Below are 11,897 nucleotides of genomic sequence, written 5' to 3' on the forward strand. Positions count from 1 at the left end.
AAAAAAAAAAAAAAAAAAAAACTGTAATTCTGAAATTCTGTATATTTAATATACTTGCTAATTATACTAAATAACAAACCTTTAGTAACATACCAAAAGGCGGTGTCATGAAGTCCCATTATCTTTAGAAATTCCTTTAACTTTTTTTCTTTTTCTGCTACAATATGAATTGCCAAGAAGTATCCAAAAGGTGAAAATGCTATAACCAGGTATATTAAAATCACTCCTCGGGGAAAAGTATCTATTTCTACAACAGCAGTTTCTCCCATAATAACAGCTCTAGTTGACTCCAACTCCTTCCAAAGAGAAACATTCGTCTTCAACTACAATTAGAAAATATAAATACATTAAATGAGTTTAGTTCTGAGTAGTAAAAAGTAACAATTATACCCCAAATAGACCCAAAATATATAAATAAAACCCACAGAAGCTATACACTCGAAATAAAGTGAGTAACCACAATAATCCTGGTACAAAGTAGAGTACTGCTTTTAATTCATTCTGGAAGTATACATTAAGTTTGAAGTTGGTGACTGTACAAATTTTAATGAAATAATTTGTCAAAGAAAATAAAATTATCATCTTAAGCAGATAATTATATACAGCTTAACAAAAACATACATCTTTAAAATTGAAGACCTTAGGAATTACTATGACTATTTTTAAAAATTTCTCATAAACAACAAGCCTATTGCTTTAAAATCTGCCCATGAAAGCCAGGTGTGGTGGAAAATGGCTCTAATCGCAGCATTCAAGAGGCTGAGGCAAGAGGATTGCTACAAATTTCAGGCCAGCTGGGCTAACTAGTGAGTTCAAGGACAGCCTGAACTACATAAGGAGACTCTGCCTCAAAAGAAAATAATAAAACAAAATAAATCTGCACATGAACTGAGTGTGGTGGTGCATTGCCTGTCATTTCAACCCTTATGAGGCTGAGACAGCACTTAAGAGGCTGAAGCCAAAGTATAGTGAGTCTGAGACCAGATACAGTAAGATACCATCTCAAAAAACAAAAATAAATAAACTTTACACCTGTAGCACATATGGCCAGAATAATAAAATTACAATGTATGCTACTTCTAACATTCAAGTGAACTCCTAAACTGAGATTTGTCCTGCCTATTCATCCAGTGCAGCCTGGAATGTGGATGGCTAAAACCAAGTCTTTGGCCAAAACCCAAGTGGTATAAGTATAGCAGTACGATACATCTCAGTCTTAGTATCTTTACTTTAAATGTGTTACCACTGAACTGGTAGAATATTACATTTCCCTAATACATCTATACCCTGTGGTGAGAGGTGATAAGGATTCTACATACACCACCTCATTTGGTTCTTATAACCCTGTCAAGTATCTTACTCATAACATTGTGATTCCAGTTCTACCACTATTCATAAAATATACAGAGTCCACTAAAAAAATGTATACATACTTCAGGAGTTCACCATACTAAGAAATGTCTGGCAGCTAATGGCCACCACTTTAATCACCTCTTGTATTAATCTTGTAACTTGTATTAAACCCATGATGTCTCAATAAATTTAGTATTAAAATAGTCATACAAGTTTTTCTTTATTTGACTTTTACATTGTTTTGGCAGACTCTGTATTTTAATAGAGAAGATGGTTGACGTGAATTTTTGAACTTACAATATTTCATAGGATAGTTAATTTCAATTGCAAAAGCAAACAGAAAAAATATAGATCTATACGGAACGTGGAAAAATTACATGATTACCTCTAATATTTCATGTTCTAAGAGAATTTCATCCTAATGCTATCTAGCCCATTCACAAAATTTTAAGATTTTTAAAAAATAAATGAAATTTCTTGGCTATATTTGTGCAAAATGTGGAAGATTAATTAGGCTATCTAAGCATGTCTTTAGAACTTTACACATTTAGACAAAATGCACAGCACAAAGTATAGTATTAAAGCACATACATAGAGGAGTTGAAAAGCTGTAGTATGAATTGCTACTTTGCCACTAATATACTGAGTTTTGAAAAGTTATTTAATATCCCTACATTTAACAGCAGCAATCTCACAGGGTTGTTAAGTATTAAATGGGTTAATTTCAGAACATAAATTTAAAAATATTTACTAAATGCATATCAAGTAAAATATAAAATCTATTGCTGAAAAGATAATATCACTTTCTTTAAAGTAAGTTACTTATATTCAAGGGAAACATCTAAAAGTATAAATCTTCCATAAGTATTACCTATGGGCAGTAAACAAAGTAGATAGATATGTACTATGCTTGAATCCTATACTTAAACTATCAAAAGTAAGACTACAAATGTATTAAATCAAAACCAGGCATGGTAGCATATGACTGTAACCCTAACTACTTGGGAGGCTAAGGCAGGAGTTAGCAAGTTCAAGCCAAGCCTGAGCAATTTAGTGAGATCTTATTTCAAAATAAAAATATAAAGAGGGTCAAGAATGTAACTCAATACAGAAGTTCTACATTCAATCCCTTGTATTGGAAAAAATAAAACGGAAGAACATTGTTATATTAAAATATGGTCTAGTCTTCCTTCCTTATCATATTTACCTGTATAATGGCAGCGTCTATGGATGCCTGTAAAACACTGAACCCTGAGGACCAGTAATGAGCAGACTCACACGATTTTGAACAGTCAGCTATGAGGAGAAAAATGTGAGACATAAAGATTTGTACACCAAATAAGTGCTTTCTTCTAAAGATAACATGAAGGGTTACCAGAGTAAAAATCAATCAATTTCTACAGGGCCAAAGAAAATATCTTACTGCCCTTCAAAAACAAGTAAGAGCTGTAAGATTCCTAATTTTTTATTTGAAATATAGAAATAGAGTAGTTAAATGTTAGGATACTAACTGGTAAATGATCAAAAATGTAAAGAGAAAAATTAATTCTAAACATACATATTTAAAACATGTCACTTCTATTTTAAACTTTGTTTCAAAGAACCTCTAGATGCAAGGGTGAGTCCAAAGTAAAAACAAACAAACAAACAAAAAAAAAACTACACAGAAAAGTTTTCCATAAAAATTTTGGAATCCAGTCACAAATTCAATATTCAGCATAGCATAGTAACTTTAACATTGGCTCAATAAACAGTTATGGTTGAGGCCAGGGATTTAGCTCAGTGGTGCTGCTGACTGCCTCCCAAGCGCAAGGTCCCAAGTTCGATCCCCAGTACAAAAAAAAAATTTATGGTTGTTACTATCTCTTCATAGGTTTACACAAGTAAAGGTTGACTTCCATGTTTCAAACGTAAAACCATGAGACATCAAGGTTTGAAAGATTTGTACTGTAGCATAAGTGAAGACAATTACATGAAAAAAAAAAAAAACAGATTTAGGAAGTTATATAATTCAAGATACAAGTCTGCTTCATTCTACTACAATTTACATATACCTAAGTGTATTAAAGTTAAAATGGGAGTTATATAAATAACTGCCAAGACACACACATGTACAGATACATTTAGATCCTACTTCAAATTTTTCACATGAATTTGGAGAAGCCAAGATATGCATTTAACTGACTGCAATGATTACTTAGGACTATTTACCTCTTGAATCCAAATAAATAGAAGATACTGGAATCTTATCAGGAAAAAAACGGAGTTCATAGGACATTAGGTCTTTGAAAACCACACCCACAAAGTTGTTGGACTTAGAATGACTGGATTCTAGCATTTCTTTTTCACTTGTATATTCTTCTGTAATTATGACTATAAATATAACAATATAGTTAGATCACAAAACAGTTTACTATAATGCAGAACAATTTTATTTATTATATTTATTTGATCAACAAAATATTTTATAAGCACTTTTGTTTTACTATAAGCAAGAAATAAGCAAGGGCAGTCTGGCTATGGCATCTGTCACCCTGTTGTCAGGGCTGATTTGGCTGGCCAGGCGGATGTCCCCTTCCTCGTGTGTCCCTCCCAGAGCGGCATGCTCAGTGGAAGAGGACAACTATCCCTGATAGAAGATGACCGTTGCCTTGGTCAAGCGCACACAAGTAGCTGCAATCCCCTACTAGAAACCCCAAACAAGCTCTCAAGAAAATACAACTACATAGTGAATGAAATAGTTTAACTTTACAGACCCTAAGCTGTCATCCAATTACTAAATCATGTTTCAGTCTAATATGTTATGAATATAACAAAGCACAGTACAAAATAAGCAAAATCATTTCATGAAGAGATTGCTATTTCTCAGAATCGCAATGAACTGCACTAAAGTTTAACATTGAATAGTTTTAGTAACACCTTAATTCTTGAAAATCCACTGACTAGCAGGCTTACTTTTAGCCACTCCTAAATTTAAGATTTTAGGCAGTAATGAAGTTATAAAAACAATATGTAATGCAGTTCATTCATGAACTGCAAAGTGAAATTATTAACTCCTAGATAAATGGATATTTTATTATTAAATATTTGTTTTTATGAAGACGAGTCCTTAATCCTTCTCAAAAACTGTGTATTTTAATAATTATGATATAAGATTTCTTTGACTAAAAGGCCAGTTAAACCTGAAATTGTTTATTACTTTCTTAAAGGATAAATGATGAAAATATTGTAATTACCCTTTCACATTAGGTAAGATAATTTTTTTAATATTTTCTTGCAGTTTATTTATAAGCTAACTAAAAACACTCCACAATATCTGGTGAAAAAAAAAGAATGAAGAATCGGTACCTAACTTCATCATTTATTATGTGCGTGAGAACCGATAAGTGATTTAACTCTTCAAACTTTCATGTTCTCATCCACAATATCTGGCTGATCACACTGGTTTAACTGGTAAAGACCAAATAAAGCAATAAAAACACGGAAATGCTTCGTAAATTACAAAGTTTTACTTAAATGTTCATTAACATAATCTTCCATGCCTTTAAATAGACACAGAACTCCAGAATTCCTCTGAATAAACAGGTGTTAGTTCAACATCCTATCAGTCATGGTTATCATGTATGTTATCCTGTGTGTATGTATGAATGCATTCATGTAGTTCTATTGTTAAAAAGATAAAACTTTAAAATATAAATAGATGTGAATTTACTAAGTTAATGCACACTAACCTCATTTTTTGGTGTATACTCTTTTCTTCCTACTCAGAATTATTGATGAATTTCATTCTCAACATTACTGATCAATTGTTTTGAGCTTGCATACTAAATTCTTAAGGCTATCCTTGCTATTTGTACTTAATATGACAGACCAACAAACATATAACTAAGATACAAATAACTAAGATACAAGTTTGATTAAAAAATATTAAATAATGTAATGGGTAAAAAGCTGTTTGGCTCCTGACTTTGTAACTATTCAGTGATGCGCTATCTAATAATATAACGGTATATACTAGAAGCTAATTATAACTATCCTGTAGGGTATAAAACAACATGCTTACAATTTACCATTTCATTGCTTAGTCATATATGTCTATCATCTCTCCGGTTCTTATTTTTCTCACAGCCTCTTAAAACTCACTAGAATTTCACTGCTTGAACTCTTTTCTAGACCACTTCTCTGTGTGGACTATACATGACCGAAAAGTAACCTAGGTATATAGTCATAGACATGGTCTCCAAAGTTAAGTAGCTCACAGTTTATACCGTATACCTCCCTAAATAGGCGTGGCACTCTGAAACAATTACTGCTTTATAATCTTTATCATATATTTCTAGCTTCTTTATTACAAGTCCTAGTCAAAATGAAGTATGTCTCTAAAATATATTAATTAATATATTAATTAATTATTAATACTTCAAAAGTTGTACTATATACTTTATACTATACAAATTATTTTATAAATAGCCCAAGCATCAATGAAAGTATACATGTAGTGCCAGGAATGTAAAAGAGTGTTTCACAAGGAACACAGGGCAACAGAATTAAATGATTTTAATATTTTTGTAAAAGTCTATTCTGGGTGTTAAGGATGTTAATTACTCAATAAAGCAAGCCACTAAGTACTGAAGGTGCTACATATATTATAGATATAATACATATATGAGAATACAATACCATCAGAAAGGTAATCATCAGATACTCTCTGCATGATGCTGCTTGTAATATTAGTCACTGGAGTATATCCAAGAACTAAGTCAGAGAGAATAGATTTATCCATTGGAGGAAGTTCTCTATCAGGCACTTCTTCATATTTCTTATTTGGATGCATCATGCTAATTAATATTAGCCAAAATAAAAAAAATAGTGGAAAAAGAATTTCCTATAAGAAAAGAAACAAAATAATTACAAAGTATGGCACTGGCAGCAAAAAACATGATTTCTATGCAAATAATACTAAGAGAACATATGAAAAAGTTGGTTATTCTTTCTTATGTACAAAAAGTAATTCTAACCAAAAGAATTTGTTAAGCATTTCACCAAACCTAGTAGGCAATTAGATGATTTCTCCTCTGTGTTATTTTACTAAAATATTTTAAAACTTGAGTCACATAATAAAATAAAGGGACATAAAGGTAATCTTTAAATATCTTAGATCACTGACATAAAATAAATTTATTCGTATCTTATTTAAAGTAACTTACCTAACATCCCTATAAGGATCACCATAAAAATGTCTTACTTGATTCTGAATTGTAAAGTATGCCTTAAAAATACCTCAATTATACTTCTAAAGCTATATTAAAATTTTATGTTTAGCATGAATACAAACGAACTAGTATTTCATCTTGGTATTCAATTTTACACTGATTTCAGGAGAAGATAAACAATATATGTCCATCCTTTTAAAAGTATTACTGATGAGCTAGAGTTCTTTTTTGTGCAAAAAGTAATGTATGTTGGGGAACAAATCTATGACATATGGTAGTTTTAATTATTCTTGGGTCAACTCACTCTAGAGTCCATGAAACAGAAGTTCTATGTGGAAAAGTTTATGAATGCTAAGAATTTCAATCCTAAATTTCAAAATTAAGTACTGCTGTTAGAAAACTAACTGAATTTAATAATCGTCAAGTATTAACATTTAGAAACATGTAGTAATTCAGTTATTTTCCTGTGGCTAACACAACAAATACAACAAGCTTTTTCTTTACAAGAAAATTAAGGAGAACAGAGAAACTAAAATTATAACAAAAAATGCATCCAGAAAAATCACGTTTTACAAATAGAACCCATGAAAGCTAAGTAAACTACGAGACATAAAAAAGAGTACTTCAACTTACCTGAACACTGCTTTTTTTAGTCCTGCATTTAACTAGGTAATTCTTCAGTAGCAATGTTCTAGTCTGCCTCCAAACTCCCACCTCCCTAATTGCAGTGGCCATGCTTTCGTCATCAGCCTGTCAAAGAGGAAAAACCACCAAATGAAACAAACTGACCCTGAGCCACAAAGTAAAAGCATTCTTTTCAATGGAAAACTGTTTGGGTCCCAGTTAGATGAAGTTTCTTGTACTTCATGCTATCTTTTCTGCCTGGAAAGAATCCATGGAACAGCAATTTGAGGACTGAGAAGTAACTAATAAGCTGGGTGTGGCCAGTACTCTGAAAGGCTGAGGCAAGAGGTGAGTGAAACCAGTCTGGGCAATTTAGTGACTTAGCAAGAACTTGTTTCAAAATAAAAAATGACCGAGGGTGTAGCTCAGTGTGAAGGCCCTAGATTCAGTTCAATCCCCAGTGTCACAAAATAAAGAAATAAGTAATGTTTTTTAAAAGTAAATGGCTGAAGCTAAGGGAGTGAAGAACACCAGAAATCCAGATCTTCAAAGTCAGCAGGGACCTCACCACTTTTGCTTACTACTTTTTTCCTTTGGTATTCCTCAAACAATACAGGACAACTGGGGACAAGGCCAGAGAGAGAGGGAGCCCCAGAAGATAACGCTCTGGTTTTGGAAGGAGGAATGGGAAAAGTTAGTCTCTGCATGCTACACTGAAAGGGCAGCTTGGGAAAAAGGTCCTGTTAAACCTTCCAGAGCATTAGCGCTGCCTGGTATCCTATGATATGCTGATACGACTCCACCAAAATGAAGACTATGTGCTCTAAGCTCCATATGTCCACCCAGACAGAAAAGCAAACAACTTTTTAGAGGCAGTTTTTCATCTCCGGGAAAAAAGCAAACAAAAAAATTAGAAGAAGAAAGAGGAGGGGAGTGACTCACATGAAAATCCTTTTATATGCACAGAAGAAAAATTAGATTAAAAAATCTGGTGGTACTGGGGACTGAACCCAGGACCTTTACAACTGAGTGACATTTCCAGCCATTTTTTATTTTGAGACAGTCTTGTTGAATTTATACATTGCCCAGATTAGGATCAAACTTGGGATTTTCCTGCCTCAGCCTCCCAGAATGCTATTACACGTCTTCACGACCAGGCCGAGTTTAGGAAAAAAAAAAAATTTTTTTTTCAATTAATAATGGGATCATGGAAAACTTTTACTTTCTTTTTATTTATTTTTTTCTATGTTCTCATTAATACATATTACTTGCGTAGTAAAAAATTGAAAACAATTAGACATATTTAAAAAATGTTAAATAGAAATGAAAAACAACAAAACAAAAGCACTCAGAGTGGAATGATAATCACCTCTAGGCAAAAAAAAAAAACAAAAAAACTCAAACTCATTCAAGCATGATTTTCTACAAAACAAACAATGAAACACTAACCAACGGTAGCATGAACAGTCTCAAGTTGTCTGCCAAAACACGTTGATTTAGTAGATACACTAAATTATTAATTCAAATGGAACGCTGAATGCTTGGCTTTTCTTTTCAGACACAGAGCTCTTATGCAGGGAGTAGCTCATGCATTTACAACACTCTTACTTCCTTGAGAACAGCTCCCTGAACTCAAAGCTCAGTTTCCAACAGAGCCTTGTCTTAAGTGTAAGAAGCTGCCCACCCTCATGCACACACTCAATCAGAGATTTTAAAAACAAAACTAAAGCCCCTCTTTATGTACTACCCCAACATGCATACAAAAGGTCACCACTATGACCACCACCACAACTCCAGAATAATTTTGGATAAATTCTCTCCTGGAACTATGCAGTTTTTAACTAAGAGACCCAAAGACTGCAAGTATCGAAACTGCGTTACACCAAAGACAACATTTAAGAATTTTATTGTGTAGATTAAACTTATTTTTAACATGTACAGACCTAATTTTTTAAAATGTTCACGTTAGAAATTAAGATTATATCCTGTGAAACAATGAAACTGAGTCATTCCAATATTCACAACCATTCTGGTCAAAGATGTATCGGTCTCCATCTTAGCATCCTTGAGTCTCAAAATACTCTTAGCTGAAAATAAGTCTCCTACCTCCAAAAGATGACTAAGATCACTTCTGATCCACATAGGCAGAGGTGATTATTACCACCCCTTTGCTCTGGCTGTACACACATAGCTCACACCATTGTTTTGTATGTTATGGTACTGAACCTGTGCTGAGATGCTTAGTGAAGACTCTCCTGTTTATGTTTGCTTCTACCACCAACAGCAATGTTATCTTACTGCCAATTCCTTTATCAAGGCTTCCTGAGAGGCCTTACAGACCTAGGGCTTGCAAACTAAGAAAAGGAGTTGGAAGCTAAACCTAGTACACAATCCTTTTGCACAATCCATGAATTAACAATGTTTCTACATTCTTAAACATTTGGAAAAAACTAAGAATAACAATACCTTGGGACAGGTATAAATTACATGAAGTTCAAATTTAAATGTAGATAAATAATTCTTGGAATCCAGCCATGTTTATTCATGAAGTATTGTCTGTCTGCTGTGCTACAGAGTTAAGTTACATAGACAGACACCACACAGTCTGCAAAATCTAAAACACTACTATCTCACTGAAGGATTTTGGCACCAAACATTAGAGGGCAAAATAATAATAATAATAATAATAATGTGTGACACTGTCACTGACTTCAGAGAGAAAAACTGAAAAATATTTTAATGGAGGTTGAGGGAAGAGTTTGCAGAAGACTAAAACTGAATTTCTATGCAAAGAGAAAAGCATGAGAAAGCTAGATGCTCCAAAGGGCCTGACTTATGTAAAGAAAGACAACAGTATCTGCAATATGGCAGAAGGGTAACAACGTAAAAGGAAACTACGAAGGATACTGGTATGTGCCCTAGATGACACTATAAAGACAGATGCTGGACATGAATTATGAAGTACTCGGTACAGGAAATTAACACCCCATCTTTTCGTGTAAACCCACAAAAAACACTCTCTGTTTCCTCTGCTGCTCTTTTGCACCTCAGGGTGTTTAACTTATTGGCAATTACATTTCACAAGTCCACTCACTGGCACATCCCGAGCCTCCTGTCTGTTTAAAGCATCACTCTCACAATGTGTGACCTTGATTCCCAGCTCATTGAAAAATAGAAAGTCAAGAGAAATTTCAGAAATCTCTCACTATTTTTTCTGCCTATACACATCAGTGCCCAAAGTAATGTACATTTCAATAATTCAACATTGATGCCTTACTCAAGACCATTTTCACTAGAACTCTAAACCCCCAAAGCTCCAAATCAATCCAGTATTAGCTGTACTTTTTAATTAAGACTTTTTTCTTTTTTTAAGGAGAGGTTAAAAACCTACCTGGCACAGGACTTGAAAGAAATTCATACCCAGCTACATCACTGGCTTCTCAATTTATAAAATGGGACAAAATATTACAGAAGACAAAATATAAATGATTTCTTCTCTAATGTTTTAAAAAGTATTGAGTATAACACAAGTATTGAATAATAACACAAGGTACTGTATAACACCTTGTGTTACATACTATATAACCTAAATTTTATAAGTGTTTCTTGCTGAAAATAATGCAGTAGCACTCATACGGCAAGCTATCCGGTAACTTTAATACAAAATAGGTTCCTTAAAGCTTACGCTTAAAATTATTTTTAATCCTATTAATTCACATACTAGTAAAGATTATGCTATATAGTAAAACATGAAATTCTTCTATATAATATCTCCAGCTCAAGAATAGAGATTAAAAATTGTATTTCTTTTGGTACTCCTGGCGCAAAGAATAATAATCTGGAATACATAGACACATAACAAATATGTAATATATTAATAAACTTGGTCTTACTCTAAATGTAAGATTGCCAATAATAAACCCCGTTTGAAGTTTTACACATTCAACAGCTTATACACTTTTAAAGATTAATGTCTCTTTAGTGTGATTTTAACGCAAATATCCCCCAAACCATAACTGACCTACTGATGTTCTCTCCTATGGAGTCTTTCCTAAGCAACACTCCCAGATATTACTCTGTGGACAAATATGAAATATAGTGGATAAAGCACCACAATTAAAGAGTCAAGCACACCTAAGCTAGAATTTCAGGTCTATCTTTTTACTAGCTGAGGCCTTAATTCATTACTTAACCTCTCTGAAACCCACTTCTCATATCTGCCCACTTAGAAAAACACCTCCGATCTCAGAGTTGCTGCCAGGATTAAATGAGATAATACTGAGCCTGGGGTATAGCTAGAGTGCAACAAATACTCCTTTTTTTCTACTCTTAAAACGCCCTCAACAAAAAATAAATATGGCTGGGAGGGGGCGCCTGCCCTGATCCATTTATTTTTAAATCGTAAATCCAAGACAAGGGGCCCAAGTACTGAGCGCCTCAAACCCAGGTCAATGCCTGCAGCCTACCCCGTTTTCGCATCCGCAGCTTCTTTGTGCTTTAGGAACCTGGATATTGGCCCCCGAGCCGTGTCATGAGGTCGGCGCACTGGCTTCTCTCCCCGGGTTTTAACACACAGGACCCCCCAGCACACACGCACACACACCGGGCTGCGATTATCCTGCCCTTCCCAAGAGACGTCCTTCGCCCCTCCAGAGGATGCTCTGGCCGGGAGCCGCCGCGTCCACCACCTGCAGCACCGCGGACCCC

General features: G+C 34.0%; 1 protein-coding gene across 1 annotated transcript in view; it reads right to left on the reverse strand.

Annotated features, from left to right (window-relative positions):
* Positions 1-11,891, reverse strand: part of Abca5 (ATP binding cassette subfamily A member 5) — a 73,881-nt gene extending 61,990 nt beyond the window's left edge. Inside the window, exons 1-6 of the mRNA XM_010640575.3 lie at positions 11,794-11,891; positions 7,200-7,316; positions 6,034-6,238; positions 3,565-3,726; positions 2,561-2,649; positions 94-323 (exon numbers count right to left, since the gene is read on the reverse strand). Coding sequence (XP_010638877.1) covers positions 94-323; positions 2,561-2,649; positions 3,565-3,726; positions 6,034-6,238; positions 7,200-7,301 — 788 coding nt within the window. The 5' untranslated portion in view covers positions 7,302-7,316; positions 11,794-11,891. The remainder of the gene's footprint in view (positions 1-93; positions 324-2,560; positions 2,650-3,564; positions 3,727-6,033; positions 6,239-7,199; positions 7,317-11,793) is intronic.
* Between the last annotated feature and the right edge of the window lie 6 nt (positions 11,892-11,897).

This window comes from Fukomys damarensis, unplaced genomic scaffold (assembly GCF_012274545.1).
Source record: "Fukomys damarensis isolate Sample0158 unplaced genomic scaffold, DMR_v1.0_HiC HiC_scaffold_23, whole genome shotgun sequence".
In the NCBI taxonomy this organism is placed as follows: Eukaryota; Metazoa; Chordata; class Mammalia; order Rodentia; family Bathyergidae; genus Fukomys; species Fukomys damarensis.